The sequence below is a fragment of the Melospiza georgiana genome, chromosome 19, assembly GCF_028018845.1.
Source record: "Melospiza georgiana isolate bMelGeo1 chromosome 19, bMelGeo1.pri, whole genome shotgun sequence".
NCBI classification, from domain to species: Eukaryota; Metazoa; Chordata; class Aves; order Passeriformes; family Passerellidae; genus Melospiza; species Melospiza georgiana.
The window spans coordinates 8,895,326-8,915,338 of record NC_080448.1 but is presented as its reverse complement, the minus strand read 5'-3'; the positions used below and the strand labels follow the sequence as shown (position 1 = coordinate 8,915,338).

Sequence of the window (20,013 nt, the reverse complement as noted above, 5' to 3'; positions counted from 1 at the left end):
AGCTGCTCACCCCTGCTCTGCTGTTTTAACCCTCAGCACTGCCAGGCCCGTTCCCAGCTCAGTGAGCACAGCAAAGGTTTCAGCAGCTCAGTGTCCTGCAGCCTCAAACAGCTGGCACTATGCTGCCCTGCTGCTCAAGCAGGGGGAAAATTCGCGTTTTTTCACCCCATTTCCCTCTTTTACCAGCTCTACACCCCCAAGGAAAGCTGTGGGTAGAGAAGCTCTGCTAGCTCTCCTCTCCTGAGATTGGTGCCCAGTGCTGAGCTGGGCAGGAGCTGAGCAGGACACCTGCAATTGTTACAGCAATAAAGATTTTCCTGTGCTTCTGGATAATACAGAGCCACAAACAGCAACAAGCTTTTCTTGTTCATGGAGGCACTTTGTGCAGGGAATATTCAACACATGCACATTGAGCCAGCAGGCATTTCATTCCTGAAACAAACACCAGCCCTGGCACTGCCAAGGATGAGAGAGAGGGTTTTCCAGGCCCAGACCAGCTGGAAGCTTGGCTTAACAGATATTAAAAACCACGAGGTTTTGGGGTGTAAAACTGCAAGAGCTCTGTGCTCTGCAGATACTTCCTGTGGCTGAGCTGAGGAACTCTCCTTTTGAGCAGGTGTTGGACTCTCTGAAAGCACCTTGCCCACAGAGCAGTGTCACCCTCCTGCCTTCAACCCCCTCACTGTCACACCCCCACACTCGTGTTCTATATAACTTTATATACATACATATGTATATACACACACATATATATACATATATATTTTATACTGATGTATACAACAAAGCTGAAAAAAAGGGAGATAAAAGAACCATTGAGCCTGGCCTGGGTGAACACTGAAGAGCAGTGAGCTGTTCTCTGGTCCCTCTGGAGGCACGGAAACAGTGAAGTTTCACAGGATGGGTGGCTGCACATGGCTCACCAGAGCCCTTCTTTATTACAGAGCCCCTTCTCGAGCCTCCCCAGCCTCTGGGCGCTCGGCCTGGCCCTGCCCGGGGCAGAAGCGTTCCAGGAATTCCAGGTAGGCTTTCTTCTGCGCCGCAGCCGCGGGGATGAAGTGCCCGCCGGGGTGCGAGAGCACCACGGGCTCCACGAAGCACTGCGCCAGCTCCCTGCTCAGCGCCGCTGCGATCACGGCGTCCGTGTCGCCCACGACGTGCAGCGAGGGCAGGGCGATGGGCTCCCGGTAGAAGTGTCCGTGTGCCGGGGCGCGGCTGGCGAACGCGGCCACCAGCACGGCGAAGGCCACCGGGAAGCGCGGATCGCCGCGGGCCCGCAGCGCGCACACCATGGCGGCCAGCGCCGCGCCCTGGCTGAAGCCCAGCAGCCCGTCGAAGGGCCCGTGCTCCGCCAGCGCCGCCGCCACGGCCGACAGCGACTCCTCCAGCCCCGCCGGAGCCGCGGCCGCTTCGCCCGCCTCGAACGTGCCGGGCCCGGAGAACCACCAGCCGCGGGGGGGGTCATCCCCGTCGGGGTCGTCCTCAGCGCTGGCGGGCAGGCGGTGCGGCGCGTCGATGGGCACCAGCTCGGCGCGGCCGCGCAGGGCCTTGCGGAGCGCGCCGGTGCGCTGGCGGAGGCGGCGGGCGCTCTGCCGGTACCCGTGCAGCGCCAGCAGCCGCAGCGGCCGCGCCTCCGCCATGGCCGCGCCCCGGCAGCGCCACTTCCGCCTTCCCGCCGAAACGCCGCGCGCTGATTGGCTGGGCAGACGAGGGCGAGCGGAGCGGCTCCGCGGAGCTGACGGCGCCCCCCGGCGGCGGGAGGTCACCGGTGGGTGTGAGGATGGGGCAGCCCCGGCGGGGCGGGCGGGACGCGACCCCCGGTGAGACCCGGGCAGGGCGGCAGCACGACCCGGTCCTGCAAGGGGCAACTCCCCGAGGACAGCCGGGGTCGGTCCTTGCGGGCAGCGGTGTTGTCGAGTTACGGGGTGCGACCCCATCCGTTGCAGTAGGGGGTCCCGGTGGTGCTCACATCAGCGGTGCCCCCGCCGCTGTCCCCGCCAGGTCCCGGAGCGCGGCAGCTGCGGGCGACACTCACGGGGCTGCGAGGTCCCCGGTGCTTGGCTGCTCCCCACCCTCGGGCGGGGCGGGGGGCGCCGGTGGCTTCCCCTGCAGGGACAGGGAGGGTGAGGGATGTCCCAGCCGCGGCCGGAGCTGCCATGGGCCGGTCCGTGTCCAGCCCGCAGCACCCCCGGGGAAAACCCCCCCAGGGATCCGCGGGGCTCGGCAGGCGCTCACTCCGACACGGCTGCGGGGACCCGCGTGTCCCTCCCCCGGGCCGGGCTGGCACTGTCCCCGTTACTGCTCGGTGGCAACGACACCACGGGGTGGCGCTTTCGGTACGTGACACCGAGCGGCACCGGGCGCTCAGCCCGTCCCGGTGCTCTCACCGGCCCGAGGGACCGAGCGGGACCCTGGTGGTGTCCCCCCGCTGCCCACCTGTGCCGGCCGGGCGCGGCGCGGGGGCTGGGCGCCACCGTGGTTCACCGTCCACGGCCCCAGGGACTGGCTGGCATAGAAGTCCATGGGGTAAGGCTGCTGCCACTCGATGTCCTGGAGAGCCACTGCAGCCTGTGGAGAGGACCAGGGATGAGTCCGCAAGTGGTGCCTGCACAGGGCACGGCTGGGGCAAAGCTGGAGGCACTGGGAATCCCACAGGTTTCACAAAATATTGGATATCCCAACAGCATGCCTGGAATGTGCACAGAGCACAGGTGCAGAGAGGAGGGGACACTGTCTGGGGGCAGGGACATCCCCAAGGCTGCTCTGGTGCATCACCCCAAGCCAGGACCGTCCCCCCAAAGCAGAGAGGGGTGCTCACCTCATAGGGTGTCAGCAGTGGCTTGCTGAAGGCTTCTCCCCAGTCGATGGAGAGCCGGGGACAGGCTACCTGCACCCACCTGGAAGGAAATGTCACAGTGGGGACGAGCGTTTTGGGAAGAACAAGGCACAGTGAAGCCCCTCAGCAGAACCCCAGAAGGTCCCCACTGTGCCAGCACCACCCTGGTAAGGACAGCCATGTCCCTTCCCTGCAGGACAGAAGTGTCAGGGACAGCTTCAAGCAGGAATTGCACAGGGATGGGGCACCCTGGGGCTCGAGGGGGGTCAGCAGCACTCACACATCCACTTCTGGGAAGAGCTTTAACTTGCTGGGGAAGATCTCAGACAGCAGCACCCGCACGTAGGGCCGGCCCAGGGCACGGAGACGTGACTCCAGGTGCTGCAGGGGAAAAAGGCACCTGGCAGGGTTAGGGTCTCCCAGCAACACCCCCAAGCCCTGCCCACAGCCCCTTCCTGGCCATCAGACCCTCTGTGGGTCCCAGCTCTGCCCCACGTGTCCCCTTGGCAGTCATAGGCCAGACTGTGGCCATGGCTCCGGCTTGTGCCCAGCTCTCCCCAGCACGTGCCTCAGCCTAATGAAGTAATTACTGCTCAATGACAACAATCTGTTCTCGTTAGCGGCTGCCTGCCCTGGGACACCCGCCTGTCACGGGCTGGCTGCAGCCAGGGCTTGCAGGAGGAGGAGAGGGGCCAGAGATGTCCTTGTCCTCCAGAGGTGGCACAAATCACCCCCTGCCCAGCCAGCCCTGGCCATGCCCACTGTGGAAGAGCAGCTGGGACCTTGCTGCCCTGCCTCAAATCTCACCGGTGGCCACCCCAGCACCTCTGGGTGTGAGCAGGGCCACCATGCTCAGAGGGCAGAACTCTGCTGTCCTGCTCCCCTCTCCCAGCCGGGGCGCAGAAAGCGCCAGCCCGGCAGCTGAGCAGGGAGGCTGAACCTGATCGCAAGTTCATCCAATTAAAACAAACCCAGCCAATTAATTGCCGAGCTGTCTGGGCGAGGGGGGGGTTCTCCAAGACTGGCCAGCTCTCCCCAGGAACGGCTTTAATGAGCCCTTGTCCAGCCTCCCTCATCTGCTGCTAATTGCCCACGCAGGCTGGGGCCAGTGGCCACGGATGGGTTGCCAGCGGTGCCACATCCACCCTGGCAGCGATGGTCCAGCCCTTCCCCACACCCAACAGCAGCTCCTGGTGCCCAGTGGGGACATTGGGCAGTGGGGCTGGTACCTGCAGGATGCTGGGGGAGCCCTGACGTCCCAGCGTGCCCAGGATGAGCCCCCATGAGCGGGCAGAGCTGGCAGTGAGGATGGCGTCCTGCCGGGCGCGGTGCATGCGCTCGTGGCTGTAGTGCTCCTGAGAGAACACTTTGCTGTAGGGATCGTACCTGCAAAGCACAGCCAGGCTCACACGGGCTCCATCACCTGCCCTCCTCCCAGCCATGCCTGTCCCTCATTAGCACTAATTGCCTCCCACAGCATCTGTCCTCCTGGCTGATGTAGGACCCAGCCGGCTCGTTAGGGGACAAGGACAGGGATAGGGACAAGTGTCCCACCACAGCACCCCAACGCCCAGCACAGGCTCGGCTCCCTGCTCAGCTTCACACTCAGCTCCCCCCCCCATCCTGGCTCATCAATTATGAAGAATTCTTTGATTTGTTGCTTTGTTTGACGAGGAGAATTTTAATCAAATCCCACTCGGGTTTAGGCAGCTTCACCAGCGCCATAAACCTGACGTGCGCCTCCCGTTTGTAACAAACGACCTACTAGGAAATTCAGATTCCTCCAAATGGGCCCAGCCTTTCACTCCTGATATTTCATCTGCTTTCAGCGGCCTCATCATCGCGCTTTATGGCCTCTGCCTGCAGCAGCCGGGCTTTAATGGCTGCACCTCCACGAGCTTTCACAGGTACTTGTCAAAATGTTTATATTCAGCCGGAGTAAATGGCTGGTGTTCATCTCCCCCAAGCACCTCCCCACCCACCCCGTGGCCTCTCACCTGCCCATGCCTGCTGCTGGGGGGCACATGGGGGCACAGATGGGGAGGTCCCCACCATGGGATTGGAGCCTGTACCTGTATGCAGGTATCCCTGGGTTGGCGATCATGATGGACTCCAGGTGGAAGCGCCCGTCGCCCAAATACCTGCAGAGAGGGGAGGGAGAGTTTTGGCATTGGGAAACAGCAGCACCCTATCCATGTGTCCACTGGTTTTCCAAACTGCAGCACAGTGGAGATGTCAGGAATTCAAGCTCCTGTGGTGGGACCCAGGGGCAGCAGGCACAGCCAGGGCTCCCTGGCATGGCAGGGCTGGAGAGGCAGCCGTGCTCAGAGCAAGGAGGGGTGCTCACACCAGCACGGGGCGGCTGGGAGCTGCTCCATCTCAATGGCTGGTTCTAGACGTTGCTGCTTCCATTTCTAATCGGATTTCCAGTCAGCAATTACATTTCAAAGCCTTTCATTCAGCTGCCCTAATGGAGTGAGGGCCTGGAAAATGAATTCAGACGTAAAACTTGACTAGATTTTGCCCTTAATTGGAGAATGACATTTTGGGAGATCAAAGCTAATTTGTCTGCAAAAGTTAGCCCCAGAGACGGTGCAAAGAAGAAAATAATAATGCAGGGAGGACACAGGTAAGGCCGAGTGCACCTGCGCGCGTTGGTACCGCACTGCTGCTCCTGTGCCAGCTGCAGGGACCCACTCTCACCCATGCAGTGCCAGCCTGGCTGCCCCTGGTGTCCTTGGAGAGACAGAGAGTGGCTCAGGATGAATCCACAGCTCCCACTGCCCCTGTGTCCAGCAATGTGGAGCCCAGCTCCCTGCATGGCCGTGCTTGGAAAGGCGCTGGTGCTGCTGGCTCCCGGCAGCGTGGGCAAGAAGGAGTTCAGCAAAGCCCAAACCCACACCTGGGCTCCCCAGCTCCCCCCAAGGGTGGGGTCCTTGTATTTATTTATTCTGCAGCACACTGTATTCACAGTACATTAAGCATTTCCATTACCTAAAATAATTAGGTGATAGGAAGCGAAGTGCTCCCTCTAATTTGCTGTCCTTAAATAAAATTAATGTTGCTGTGATGTTGGGCCCCGGCCATTTGTCTTTTCCAATTATCCACCCGCCCTTCCATCTATTATCTATTCTGATATACGACTCAATTATTTCCTCCCTGCTACAAGCACACGCCACTTAAAGCAGCGTGAGGAGCTGAAGGGGGCCCATCCCAGCCTGTGGATCGCCCTAAAACTGCACAAAACCAGGCAGGGGGTGCAGGAAGGATGGCAAGTCAGGGCCAGGCAGGAGGGTGCTACAAGCACACATCACCTAAAGCAGCATGAGGAGCTGAAGGGGGCCCATCCCAACCTGTGGATAGCCTTGAACACCCTCTAAAACTGCACAAAACCAGGCAGGGGGTGAAGGAAGGATGGCAAATCAGGGCCAGGCAGGAGGGTGCTACAAGCACACATCACCTAAAGCAGCATGAGGAGCTGAAGGGGGCCCATCCCAACCTGTGGATAGCCCTGAACACCCTCTAAAATTGCACAAACCAGGCAGGGGGTGCAGGAAGGATGGCAAGTCAGGGCCAGGCAAGAGGGTGCTGAAGGACCCCGGGTACTCACACAATGGCATCCGTGTCCTGAGCGAGCCGGGGTGACGTGCAGCCCAGGATCTCTCCCGGGGACAGTGGCTTACACTGGGGCACACACACCTTGTACTGGGAACGCAGCTCCTGTGACACTGCCTGTGGGAGATGTGGGCTCAGCAGGGGCAGGAATAGCACAAAGGGTGGCTGAGGACCCTTGGGGACACCCAGCCCTGGCAGTCCCAGCTGTTGTGGAGGGGAACCAGCCCGCTTGGGGCGGCACCAGGAACGGCCCCCGCGCGCAGCCGGGGATGCTCAGCGAGGCTCGACCAAAGTATCAATTAAAAGACAAGGGAAAAGGCTTAACGCTTGGATGGCCCCGTGTTTTGATAGACACGGCTCAAGAGGCTCATTCATCTCCTCCCCTCCTGGCCAGCCGGCCGTTGAGGGGCAGACAGACAGAGCCGCCGGAGCTCCCCCGGCCGCTGCCGGCACTGCATCAAAATGCCAAGTGCTCCACCGCCTGCCCTGACATTTCCAGAGCAGCTCCCGGGGGAGCAGGGGAGGGGTGCCGCCATGAAACATTGATCAGAGTTATTATAAAGTACTTGATCAACGTTCTGGCAGCACCACATTATTGCAGAGACTCGTCAGAGGGGAACCGGCTCCATCAGCACCCCGGGGCAGCCGCGGGGCTGGGACAGGGAAGGGCTGAGCCACAGGAAAACTCAGGGGGAGACAAAAGCCAGGGATTTGCACCCCACCTGCAACGTGGAGACAAACTGGATGGTGCTGACCAGGGCCAGGGAGGTGCCTGCTGCAAAGTTGAAGCGAATGGTCTCAAGGAAATGGGATGCATCGATCTTTATGTCCACAAACACATAGAGCATCTTCAGCCCCTGGGTGGAGTCGATGGGAACTGGTGACAGGAGGAGACAGAGTCTGAGTGGGGGTTACATCAGGGCTCCAGCGAGCCCCAAGCTGTTGCTGCCTGTTCGTGGGGCTCCCTGTGCCCCAAACTGCCCTGGCACAGGCAGGCTGGGCTGTGCCACCCCTCTGCCGTGCTGGCACCCAGGGCAGGGGGTGCAGATGGGAGCCACAGAGAGCACCCGCTCGTTTCTCTCCAGATAATGGCAGCCTGGGGAATCAATGAACACAAATCTAATTACCCCTGGTGCTAAGAAGCCTTTGTCACCACGATTAAGTGAATAATTAAAGTACACAGAGTCCACATCGATCCACAGCTCCATGTTCACTTCCCATTTTGGTGCTCTTTGCCTGATCACAATTAAGTGCAAATTACTCCCTCCTGCGGGGCACGTGGGGCTGGCAGGGAGCAGGAAGCATCGTGTGCCTCACCATCGGCCACCCTGCTGACAGGATCACTTTGGGCAACTCAAAATGAGCCCAGCATCCTCACGGCAGCCCGTGGGTAACCCAGGGTGCCCTGTGACCCACCCAGCTCTGCCCCGTGACCCACCCAACCCAGAGCAGGCAAGGGAAATGAGGCCATGAGCAGCAGATGGCAGCTGGTGTGGTGACAGTCAGCGTGGCAGTGCCTGCCTGTCCCTGCAGGGAGCAGCTCCAGCTGATGTGACCCCCATTCCCTGGAGCAGCCTGATGGATACGGCCCCTTCTTCCCCTTCCTGCTGTTCATTCATGAGCAGCAGGTTACAAACCAGGAGTTTTATACTCCCTGTTCCAGTGGTGCCCATAACCCTCCTCCCGTAACAAAGCACCTAGCACACATATTTATCACCAGGAACGCTCACACCAGCGTGGCTTTCAGGACAGAGTTCTCAACTGGGGAGTCAGTATTTCACACAGAGCCTGATGCAATTCTTCAAACCCATTTATAGGGCCCCATAAACGTCCAGGAGGGCTGCCAGGTGCTGGGAGTGTGGCAGCAGCAGGGATGCACACACCTCCTACTCATTATGGCAATTCTGCAGATCCACCTTAAAACCCAGAGCGTCTTATTGTTATTTTTGGGCTGATTCCATCCTGGGTGGACTTCAAAGTTAGCAGCATCTGGGACAGCAGCGCAGTTTCCATGGCAACTGGATCCAGAGTACTGTCCGCCTGGGGAGCACACAGCCTCCTCCTCCTCCTCTCTTCCCCGCCCAGCCTGCACTGTACCCTCAAAGCTGCCTTTCCTGGCCCTGGGGCAAGCGGTACCCCCAGGCCCCTGCTCTCCTCTGCCACCATTCCCTTTGTCATCACTCCTCAGAGGCCAGGTGGGGAGCAGGAGCAGCCTCATCCCCTGGGCCAGGGGGTCCTGCCAAGCCATGGCCTCGCTGCTCTGCTCTCGGGGACACGGCTGGAGCTGTGTGTGCTGCTGCAGCAGCTGAGCAGGATGAGCACGCCCTGCTGCACCCCAAATCCTGCCTGGGAGCAGCCACCCAGCCAGCCCGGCCCCATCCAAAGCCAGCAGCTGAACTGGAGAACAGAAAGCCCTTTGGGAAGGGATTAGCCTTTGGCACTAAGTCTCTGAGCTGGCATCCAGAGGGGTGTGGAGTTGCTCGGTGTGGCATGGGCACAATGACACACACGGGCACCCCAGCAGCACCCTGGGGCTCAGTGTCACCTACTGAGGCAGCTGTGTCCATAGTGCACCAGGAAGTCGGCGCCCAGGGCCCGGGCCGTGTAGTCATCCACGCAGCAGGCGCCGTAGGTCACGTCTCCCATCACCACTGCCTCTGCATCCGTGAACCTGCGGGAGGGACAGCACCGAGGGTCACAGCCGTGTCACCACAGCCCAGGTCCTGCCCCCCAGCCCCGTGGCGTGTCACCACGGGGGGACCCCGCGCCGCCACCGAGCCACGCGCCGGAGAGGACAAGCACTGGCTACTCTCCGAGATGTCAACATGATTAAGCTGGAGAGCGGTAATCCGCCTCTTCAATTGGGTAAAGCTGTTTGCAATTCAGCGGATTATCCACTCATCAAACAATACGCTGCCAGATTCCTAATGCTCCAGCAGGGAGAGCAGCAGAGGGAGACCCGGCACAGCGTGGTGCCACCACTTCCACCAGCCAGCCCTGGGGACTGGAGCCACCAGGATGGGCTGTCCTGGTACCCCTTGTGGTGCCACCGCTTCCACCAGCCAGCCCTGGGGACTGGAGCCACCAGGATGGGCTGTCCTGGTACCCCTTGTGGTGCCACCGCTTCCACCAGCCAGCCCTGGGGACTGGAGCCACCAGGATGGGCTGTCCTGGTATCCCTTGTGGTGCCACCGCTTCCACCAGCCAGCCCTGGGGACTGGAGCCACCAGGATGGGCTGTCCTGGTATCCCTTGTGGTGCCACTGCTTCCACCAGCCAGCCCTGGGGACTGGAGCCACCAGGATGGGCTGTCCTGGTATCCCTTGTGGTGCCACCGCTTCCACCAGCCAGCCCTGGGGACTGGAGCCACCAGGACGGGCGGAACAGCTGTCCTGGCATCCCTTGTGGTGCCAGCCAAACCACCACCACCCCATGGCTGTGGGCACTGTGTGAGCTGGTGAATCCAATCTGCACCTGGCTGTGTGGCCAAGCTGTGTGACCTCCAGAAGAGCTGGTGCTTAAGTGGCACTTGGCACCAAGAGAAAGCACCAAACCACCACCGGTGCTGTCCCCTACCCCCAGTGCTCCAGTCCACACCCAGCCCGTGGGTGAAGTGGCACACACCAGCACCGAGCAGCAAAGCCAGGGCTCTGGCATCATTCAGAGGCACCACCTTTGTGGGTATTTATGGCACCATTTTGGGGGATTATTAGCTTGGCTACCTTCCCGGGGAGCTGCCGCAGCAGGATGAGAGCAGGTATCGCGATGACAAAGCCCCGTGCCTGGAGGGGCTGCTTAAACCAGATGCTAATTCCTCATTTAATTGAGGCAGCCTGCTGTAGCTCCGTGCCAGCGGGGTCCCCCCTGCTGCTGGCACCGGGCACCAGGGCAGGAGGGGGCCCTGGCACAGCGTCACCCCCTGCAGCACCCATGCCTGGCCGGGGGCCAGGGTCCCGCGCTCCCCCCGAGCGCCAGGCAGGGAGCGTTATGTCGGCGGCAAGAATAGAAATGGTGGGCAGAGCTGGGCAGATGGCAGAAGGTGGAGAAATGGCGGAGCGTGCTGAATATTAACAGCTCTGGCCCCTCCATCAGTGCCCGGGGAGGGGGAAAGGGGAGCAGCAATGCTGGAGCATCCCCGAGGAGGGGGCACAGCCACCCTCACCTCAGTCTGGTCTGGGCAGCTCCTGCTCCCCAATGGTTGGGGAACGTCAGAAGATGGGCAAGATCCTGCCAGCGCCCAAATCCCGCCATTCCTCACGGCCAGCGTGGCCTGGATGGGAGGATGGCTCCTCCACTGCCCACGTGGGCACACCGTGGGGCTGGGGGCTGCCACTGAAGGTTCCAGAAGGCTCTTCCCACCTTTCCGAGCCCCCAGCCCCCTCCTCTAATGAGAGGTGATGAGATGAACATGAATCAGACTCCACACATCTCAGCAAAAGTGGAAAATTATTCAGCTCCTTAAGATTCAGGATGGGGAGGTCTGACTCAGAGCGGCAGCCAGCGCCGCTTAATTTTTTATAGATTAAAATGTATGCAAATTGGCCCAAACCCCAGAGAAAGTCCCTGGGGGTGAAGAGCAAGAAAGTGAAATAGCAACAGTGGAAGGAGGAGGGCAGAGGTGCCCGTGGCCCTGCCTGATGTGTGGGGCTGCAGCTGGGCAGGGAGAGATGAGGCTGAGCCCTGCACTGGCCGTGGGCAAGATTCCTCCTCTGGATGCAGGGAGTGGAGTCGCAGGTGAGCAAAGATGCCACGGGATGGTGCCTGGTGAGGAGGGAACCCTGGCAAAGCCAGGAGCCTGGCGGTGCTGCAGGAGGGGCTCCAGGATGGCACACACCGGCTTCACCCGCTCTGGCTGGGCTGGACAATCGAGCGGAGCCGTAATCATCTCCAGAGACAAATCAAAGGCAGGCACCAGGGCCTCCCCTTGATGTTTTAATCAGTTCAGTGTCGCCAGAGTCTTTCATCAAACTACAGAGGAAGGAAATGTCAATTAGCAGCCACCTGCCTCCAACGCGGGCTGGGGAGCTGCTTCCCAACCAGCCCGGACCAGGCCGTGGGCAAGGGGCAGCCACAGCAGCATCTTTGTCAGTGTTTTGTGTCCCTGGAAGTTGTCACAGCCACGGATGGGTCCCAGCAGCGTGCTGGCAGTGGTGACAGGGATGTCCCCACCCAGTGCTGAGATGCTCATTACAGCTGGGAGCTCATGAATATTGAACACGTGGGGAGGTTATTCATCTTTTACGTCCCGCAAACCCCCGGCTCATTCTGAAAAACCGCCTGGCCTTAGCATTTTTCTCATCTCCCCCTAATTCATTATCTGCTCCTTTAAACAGATGGCTCCCAAAATCCCATTTATAAAGAGCCATGTTCAGCACTGGCAGGATGTGCCCCAGGGCAGGCCAGGTCCCACCCTGATCCCAGCTGGGACCCCAGACCCTCCCAGCCCTGCTCCCCAGCACAGGATGGAAGCAGCAGCAATCCAGGGACAAGTTTTGGGGCTGAAAACGCTGGCTCAGAGACATGCACACGTGGGGCCTGCGTGTCTCCAAGCATGGGGTAGCCAGTTCCTGTCACCTGAGCACAGGCACTTGGCTGGAGCAGCCCTGATTTATCCCAGCCCCTCGAAAAATGAATGAGAGCATTTGCTGCTGGCAGGAGCGCGAGGTCCCTTGGCAGCGTGTGAATGATACAGGGCTGGTCCTCGAGCCATGAGGCAGAGCTGCTCTCCCCGGCAGGGACGAGTCCTCAGCCCCTGTGTGCCCACCAGCCCTTGGTGGGGAGGGGATTGAGGGCACTGGGCTGAGAGTGGCCAGTCCTGGCACCCCTGTGCTGTGAGAGGATGGAGGCAGCACTGGGACGCCAGGGTGCCTGCATGTTGTGCTGGGGACACGGTGCTGCCCCTTGCCTCACAGCCACCTGTCTCACCTGCACGTGGCCCTTCAAATACCCCACAACCACCCTATAACCACCCCACAATTGCCTGCCCTGTGCCCAAGCCCAGCGTGTCCCAGGACACCCGTGGGTGCTGCTGTCCTGGGCTGTGGGGGCTGAGCCCAGCCCTGGCTGAGAACAGTGCACTCAATTAGCAGAGAAGCCCATCACCAAGCCCCATTACCAGACTCCCAACTTCATTAGCACAGGGAAGGCTGCACATAATGAAAGTAATGAGTTTGAGGTTTTATTGCAATTGGTGCTGGAAGAGCCTGGCTGCAGATGGAGCCCCACAGAGCTTCTGCAAGTGGGGCGTGATGGGGAGAGGTGAGTGTCCCCATAGCCCCCCAGGAGGAACCATCTCCAGCTCAGTCCCCTCCCCTGAGGGACTTCCCACTCTGTCATCACTGTAGGTGGCAGGGCAAACACCACCTCTCAAGGGGCAAGTCCCAGGGCACCCCAGCTTTGCTGGTCGGGTAGCAACAAAAAAAAACCAAAATAAGACAAACTAAGGGTCACAACAGAGAGCTCTGTGGGATACAAGGAGGTGGCATGGGGCACTGGTGGTGGGCACCACACTGTGCTGGCACATCCCAGCCCTGGGAGGTGCCAGCCCTATAGACCCCACACATTCCCCCCAGCCCAATCCCCCTGGCGCAGCCACCACCCGGGTAGAAGGTTTTGAGCATCTCCAATGAAGTGAGAACTTCATTCCTCCTAATGATGCTGTTGTGTGGTTAATGACAGTGATTAAATTCCCCTGCACAGTGTGCACCCGCTGCCAGAGCCTCCAGGTTGTGCTGAAAAGGACGAGGGAAGGCAGTGCTGGCCAGCAGAGCCACGGCACTGTGCAGCTGAGGCCAGATCCTGATCCCTGTTAGTGTCCCAGGGTGGCCTTTGGGACCTCCTGGTGATTGCTGCCAGCTTCATCACAGCATTCAGTGCCACACTGCTCAGTGCCACATGGCAGAGCTGCCTGGCCAAGGGACCTGGCACCTGCTGGCACTGGGAATGGGCTGGGCACACCAGCCATGGCACTGGGCACTGTGTGGGGCACACCATCCATCAGGGCCTCTTTTGTCCTGGCCATAGTGGGGCATTTCAAGCTCTGCCACAGCTGCTGGGCTGTGCATACAGATGTTTAACTCTTTTATTGTTCAACCAGTGCCACTCCAAAAAGTCCCTGTCTGCTCCTGAGTCAGCAGGATGAGACTGGGATGATCTGTGCACCTCCAGCACCGCCTTGCATGGATCTTCAAAAGCCACTGGGAGTTGGGAGGTGTTTAAAAGGCACTGGGAGTTGGGAGGTGTTTAAAAATGTGCTTAAAAGCCACTGGGAGTTGGGAGGTGTTTAAAAGGCACTGGGAGTTGGGAGGTGTTTAAAGCTACGTCAGGGCAGCCTCTGCAAGCATCAGGACACCCCTGAGCCCCCCACCATTGCCCATCCCCACCACCCAGCCCGGGCTGATTAGCAGGAGCCTCTCACCCCGGCGTGGCACAGGAAGACAGAGGGATTAGCAGCTGCGAAGCCCGACAGCCGACTTTATTAACACGGAATCAAAAGCCCAGCTGAGAGCCCAGCTGATCCGTCTGCTCCAGCCGCGGCAGGGAGGGGAGCAGGGGCCCGCTCCTGCCTGCACAGCTGGGGTGGGGGGACACGACTGCCACCTCCCCGGCATGACAGCGGCTGGGCTTGGGGGGGGGCTGCCCCTCCCCGAGCTGTGGTCCGAGCTCCCCCCACGCTGCCGCCCCCCAGCACGAGTTCCTCCCCGCCGAATTGCATCAGCCGTGACAAACGGAGCCAATCTGGAAGGTGCCGCGGCAGTGTCGTGATGTGGCGCCGGCAGCCAGCAGACCCCGGCCCCGATGTCCTCCCCCCCCGGCACGGCTGTGACAATGACAAACCTATTAAGCGTAATTAAGTGGCCTCACACCGGTCAATGCTCCGAGTGTGCTCTCGGTTTCAAAGGCTCCAGGCTGAGAAGCCCACCGGCCTTTCTGGCGATGCTTCGGCTGCATCTCCATCCCCGCAGCCCCTGGGGGCTCGGCCAGCGCCAGGGCAATGCTGGGAAGCTCCGACCTGGCCGCCCCCCTCCCCTCCTCGCTCCACGGAGCTCTCCCCGGGGGCCTGCTCACTCCCACACGGCCCCGAGGGACGTGGTGACACTGCCATCCCACGGCGCGGGGACAGACAGACGCACAGCGAGCAGCGTGTCCCCCTCCTGCGGTGCGGGGGAGTGAGGCACATCCCCGCTCCCGGCTCTCCCAGCAGCACCAGGCCACGGCACAAATACTCTATTAGAAGGCAGCTCCAGCAGAAGGGATAAATATTCTGTCTGAGTGGCAGCTGACAGGGCTCCAGTTCGACCCAAACACACACAGGGGTGGGCACTGTCACCCCAGGGGCACAGCCCTGGGCACGGCTCTGCAGCCAGCAGCAGGGAATGCAGGGCAGGGGGAACTCACCCGGGGAAAGGGGCTGCTCGCTGAGCAATGCCCCCAGTGGGCACACAGGTATTCCTGTCACATCCTCTCTGTCACCAGGAGGAAGGGGACGCCAGCCCAGGGCTGATGGTACCCCAAGCCCCTGTCCCCAGCCTGGTGACAGCAGCCAGAGCACACACAGCTGCAGCGATTCCTGTCACGGATGAGGCTCATCCGGCCCCAGCGCTGGGTGAGGAGGGCCGGCAGGAGCGGGTGGTGGCCGAGCTTCCATTCCACATTAATGCTGGCCATGAATATTAATAGCAGGAAGAGGCAGGAACTAACGAGGCCACCTGCCGATTCACACCTCACCTCCAGCAGTGTGGCTGGGTCCCCAGTGTGTCCCCAAGAGAGTGGACACAGGGCTGGGCTCACTCCTGCCCACAGCCACTATCCTGTGGCTGTCAGTCCACATCCCCAGCCAGGGTCACGGATGGCACCCAGTGCTCCCAGTAAGGGATTGGCAGTGGAGCATCTCTGGGTGCTGCATGATGGCAGTGAGGGAAGATACAGCCCTCCTGCTCAGCCTTGAAGCCATCCCCCATCCAAACACCATCCCATCGGTGCCCCCACATCCCCTCCTCCACCCACGCAGCACCCCCTCACCAGCCCAGCGAGGATGCCAGCACCCCAGAATCCAGCAGCACCCTGGCATTCAGCACCCTGGAATGCACCATCCACCGGGAAGTGTGGCTTAAGGTTTCATTCAGATAAAAGAGCCCCTTAATCCGCTGCCTTTGAAGTCGGAGACATGAAAGCGGCTGGGTGCCAAAGCCGGAGAGGAGGCAGCTCCACTTAAAGGGACAAACCCACGCCGAGCTGCCCACACTCGCACCCATCCCCTGCCCCCCCGCCCGTGCCCACCTTCCCACCCAGTGTGGGGAGGCGATGGCAGAGCGGGGACAAAGCCCGCGGGCACGGCTGCCTTCCCACCCAGCACGGCAGCCAGGCAAGGCAGCTGCTAATGAGTGCCACGACCCCGATGGCAGACGAGGCACGAAGTGCTATTAGCACTAATTCATTGTGCTAAAACACAGAGGGGCTGCGGAGGGGGCTGCGGTGGGTGGGGAGGAAGGCAGAAGCGCTCAGCAGGAAAGAGATCACGGCCAATTTCTGCAAGGTGCCTGCATCCACTGTCACCGCACTGCCCAGCTCCCCTCCAATGCCTCAGCCTCGCCTCTCAAGCGGCTCGGAAAAATCAAGAGGAGCCGTGGCCATGGGGTCACCCAGCAGGAGTGACCCTCTCCGTGCCACCAGCGTGGCCTCGAGCCTCCCCTGCCGCAGCGGGGCTGCCCCTGCACATCTCGGCGGCTGCAGCGGCAGGACGAGGCCGGGGAGGAGGCTGGGTCCCTGCCGCAGCGCTGGCCCCGCTGCCGGCCCTCCCCGGGGCGCTGCCGGGGCACCGGGCTGGCGTCAGCCGCTTGTTAACACGGCTGCTCCCGGCTCCAGCACCCCTGCGGGGCCCGGCACGCTGAGCCTGTCAGCAGCTCCCGGCACAGCGCAGAGGGGAGGAGAAGCCGAGCTGGGCTGGCACCGAGCCGGTCCCTGTCCCCAGGGATGGCAGCAGGTCCTTGTCACCCGCCACAGCGCTGCCCAGCCAGGTTGTGGCCACAGCCACAGCACCTCCTCATCCACAGCCCTCTTCCTTCCAGGGGCCAAGCCATCCCCTGCAGTATTGCCCATCCCCTGGGCAGCCCCACAGGGAAAAGCCGTGCTCTTACCGCTCAATGATGTCAGCGATGGTGCAGGCGAACATGAGGAGCCCTTCTGGCATCTGCAGGGCCACTGGGAAGAGAAACAGCCACGGGGTTAGGAGACATCCTAAAGTGGGAACCAGCTCAAGGTGCAGCCACAAACCACCCTCCCCAGACCAGGCAGGTGTTGGCCAAAAATCCCTGTGGCTCTGGCAGCTGGGGTGCAGCCTGCCCTGCCTTGGGCTGCATCCACACCTCATCCCTCTCTGAACCCACTGACACTGCTGCTCTTTCCCACTTCCCACTGTAATGACTTCCAGATTTTAATTATGTGCTGCACAGCAAAAGGGACTTTCTTCTGTTTATTTTAAACCTGCTCCTAATAATGTAAACGTGTGCCCCTGGTTCTCCTGGTACAAGAGTGAATAATCATCCCCTGTTCAGCCTCTCCGCATCATTCACAATTCCACATCCCTATCATATCCCCTTTCGTTCACCTCTTTTCCAAGCTAAAGGATCTAAACCTATTTAATCTCTCCTTATACAGAAGCTGCTCCAAACCTTTGATCATCCTCAGTGCCCTTCTCCACACCTCCCTCGCAGCTCCTCTCTCCATTTCAGGAGGGTGGCCAGCAACAGCCGCAGCCTTGTGCCTTGCAGGAATTTATTCAACAACAAATTCATGTTTCCTCATTTGCTCCCTCCTCACAGAACAATCAGAACAATCCCCATTCCTCCAAAGGCCAGCAAACTGCCCAGTGCCTGGGCTCCACGGGCTGGTGGGGAGGAGCAGGGACCATGATGGAGGAGGTAAATGGAGGAGGCCCCACTAATCCTGTTGTTCTTTCACCTCCCAATCCCACTAAGATATCCCAGCTTCTGTGCTATCTATCCAAACACTCTCTCCAATATCCCTGTGCTTCCAGGCCCAGCCCAGGCCAGCGTGGAGCTGTGTGAAGGCCTGGCTCCAATCAGGCAGATCCCACCCTGTTCCAACCTGCAGGAAAGCTGCACATGCTCTGCCAGCAACCTGACCTGGCAGGGATGAGGTTCCACATCCCAGCATCCCCCACTGAGCCGATTTGAGCCCATTTTGGCCCATTTTGGGGCTACCCTCCACCCTAGATCTGCAAAGAGCAGCTTGGCAGGAGGTCACTCTCCACCACGGGGAAGAGGGGGTGCTCCCCAGCCCCCCGAAGCCCGCAGCAGGCCGGGCACAGGCAGGGCTGGCTGCAGCCCTGTGGGAGGCTGCGTTCCCCCAGCAACGAGCCCCTGGCTGCTCTCTGCACACGCGGATTTTTAAATCCCAGCACGGCTGGCTGCCTGATGGGCTCGGCTCCCAGCTCGGAAGCCTAAATCCCAGCCGCATATTTACATTTAATTAGGAGGTGCCAAGCGGCAAAACACGGCGAGGAAAGGCAGAGCCAGCACGGCCGGGCGGCCCCGCCGCGTCCTGCTGGGACACGCCCAGCCCCGACTGCCACCCCAGAGCCGGGATGGGCAGCGCAGCCCCGCACCCTGCGGCCCTCGGGCACGGCAGCGGCGAGCAGCTCGGCCTCCAGAACATCCTGCCAGCCATGGCAGCAGGCAGAGCCGTTCCCAGGTGGATACAAAGCGTTGCAAACCCGCACGAGCAGCCCCTGCGTGCAGGTGAAGGCAGGGTGGGGACGCTGGTGACACCCGGGGATGGAGGAGGAGGCTCCCAGCCCTGCTCCCCCGAGCTGAGCGCACACCTGAAGGCTCCACAATCATTCCCCTGCTCCTCCGAGGAAGGTTCAGAGCAGGCAGCAGCACGGCCCAGCTCCCTGCCAGCCCCACCCGGTGCCCGGTGTTGTGGGGGCTCCCCCTTGCCAGCGCCAGCAGCGCGTCAGGAAAGCGCAGGGAGAGAGGAGAGAGGCAAGAGGAGCACAGCAGGGACCTGGCCAGCATCCCAGACACATCTCCAGGCTGACAGGTCCACGCAGCTCAACCTGTCCTGTCCAATGTGATTATAATCCAGAGATACAGATCTATTAACCCCCCCGGAGAGGAGCAGAGCTCGCCAACACAGAGCTGAACACACCGAGGGCACAGCAGCAGCTCAGCCCCAGCCTCGCCTGCCCCACAGGAGGGGCTCAGCAGCACAAACCAGCCCCAAACCCGCTCATGCCCCGGGGCAGCGCTCACCCTTCCTGGCACCAGCCTGCCGGATGCGCCAGATGGTCTTGGGGATCTCGAAGTTGTAGTTGGGGGGCAGGGCCAGAGTCGCCTCCCGCAGCTCCGCGTTGCCCAGGATCTCCTCGGGGATCTGCTGGGCCACCAGCCGGGCTCGGGCTGCGGGACAAACGGGGAGAGACCGAAAGGAGCGGTCAGAGGGCACGGCACGGGTCACCGTGCTGTCCTTGGGTCACGGCTCACACCTCTGGGGACAGTGGGGAACAGGGCCGGGGCCTGCCCTGCACGCTGGGGGCAGAGTGCTCTCGCTTTCTGGGGGACAAGGCGGATTTTTTAGCCCAGAAAGCGCCGCAGTAACGATGTGAAACCCGGTGAGTGCAGCTGGCTGAACCCACAGCGAGGGCACAGCACGCACAGCCCCTCAAGGCTCATCACCAGCACCCCGCTGACACCGTAATGCACCCCGGTTTCCCCAGCAAGGGGATCCCGTTATCCCACCGGGAGGGAGCCGCCCGGTGCCGGCTGAGCCATCCCCGGGAGCCTCATCCCGAAGCCGCCCCCCGACAGCAGCCGCCCCCCTACATCTCGGCGATGCCAGAGTGCAGCGGGGGAGTGACAGCAGGGGGATTATTCACTATTTCCAGCCCAACACCGGCGCTCACGAGCCACCGAACCCTCCCCGCACGGCCCACGGCACAACCGACAAAGGGCCAGCTGGGCCGGGCCGGCGGCGGGGGTGGCCGCGACGGTGGGGGAGCCACCTCCCGCCACCGGCCGGGCCTCCCCCGTCGAGGCAAGCAGCACGGCGGCCGGTAGCGGCAGCAGAACCCCGCGCTGGAGCGGTCCCGGCGCACCTTTGGCCGGCACCGGGGCCGCGCTCCCGGCCCGCACGGGGGCCGCCATGGCTGTGCGCACGTGGGGGCGGAAGGCAGCACTAAGCGATCCCCGCGCAAGGCCGGAGCAGCCGCCGGCCGAGAGATCGAGCTCGGGAGCGCACCGGGCGGGCCCCGACGGGACGGGACGGGCGGCGCGGACAGGCGGGGACCGAGCGCTCTCGGCACGGTCCCGGCGGGACGCTGGGAGTGCAGTGGGGTGTGACAAGCGCTGCCATGGCAGGGCTGTCCGCCCTTCACGTCGGGGACGTGGTGCTGCCGCATCCCTCGCGGTGCTGAGTGTTTCAGGGTTAACCTGTCCTAACGTTAACACGGGGACGGCACCGGCACCGTGTGTGACCCCCTCATGCTCCTACGAAGCGTGGGGCAAGAGGGGCCTGAGGGTAATGGGGACCCCCTGGAGATAA

The 20,013-nt window shown here is 61.5% G+C and overlaps 2 protein-coding genes across 2 annotated transcripts; both read right to left on the bottom strand.

Moving 5' to 3' along the window:
* Positions 1–747: 747 nt before the first annotated feature.
* On the bottom strand, positions 748–1,945 carry OVCA2 (OVCA2 serine hydrolase domain containing). The gene has a single exon (XM_058037526.1). It carries the CDS (start codon positions 1,935–1,937, stop codon positions 939–941), a length of 999 nt encoding a protein of 332 aa, XP_057893509.1. The 5' UTR covers positions 1,938–1,945; the 3' UTR covers positions 748–938.
* DPH1 (diphthamide biosynthesis 1) lies at positions 1,880–19,627 on the bottom strand. The gene is made up of 12 exons (XM_058037525.1): positions 19,568–19,627; positions 18,726–18,872; positions 16,587–16,650; positions 9,001–9,122; positions 7,174–7,328; positions 6,447–6,568; positions 4,909–4,977; positions 4,066–4,222; positions 3,117–3,217; positions 2,819–2,897; positions 2,437–2,568; positions 1,880–2,106 (listed from the first exon to the last, which is right to left on the bottom strand). Exons 1-12 carry the CDS (start codon positions 19,614–19,616, stop codon positions 2,032–2,034), a joined length of 1,272 nt encoding a protein of 423 aa, XP_057893508.1. The 5' UTR covers positions 19,617–19,627; the 3' UTR covers positions 1,880–2,031.
* Positions 19,628–20,013: the final 386 nt, after the last annotated feature.

Coding starts and splice junctions, on each gene's coding strand:
- OVCA2 (XM_058037526.1), bottom strand. CDS start 1,937: ATGGGGTCGCACCCCGTAACTCGACAACACCGCTGCCCGCAAGGACCG.
- DPH1 (XM_058037525.1), bottom strand. CDS start 19,616: ATGGCGGCCCCCGTGCGGGCCGGGAGCGCGGCCCCGGTGCCGGCCAAA. Junction 4,978..6,446: donor CAGGACACGGATGCCATTGT/GTGAGTACCCGG, acceptor CCCTCTCTGCAG/GTATTTGGGCGACGGGCGCT. Junction 2,107..2,436: donor GCCGCGCCCGGCCGGCACAG/GTGGGCAGCGGG, acceptor CTGTCCCTGCAG/GGGAAGCCACCGGCGCCCCC.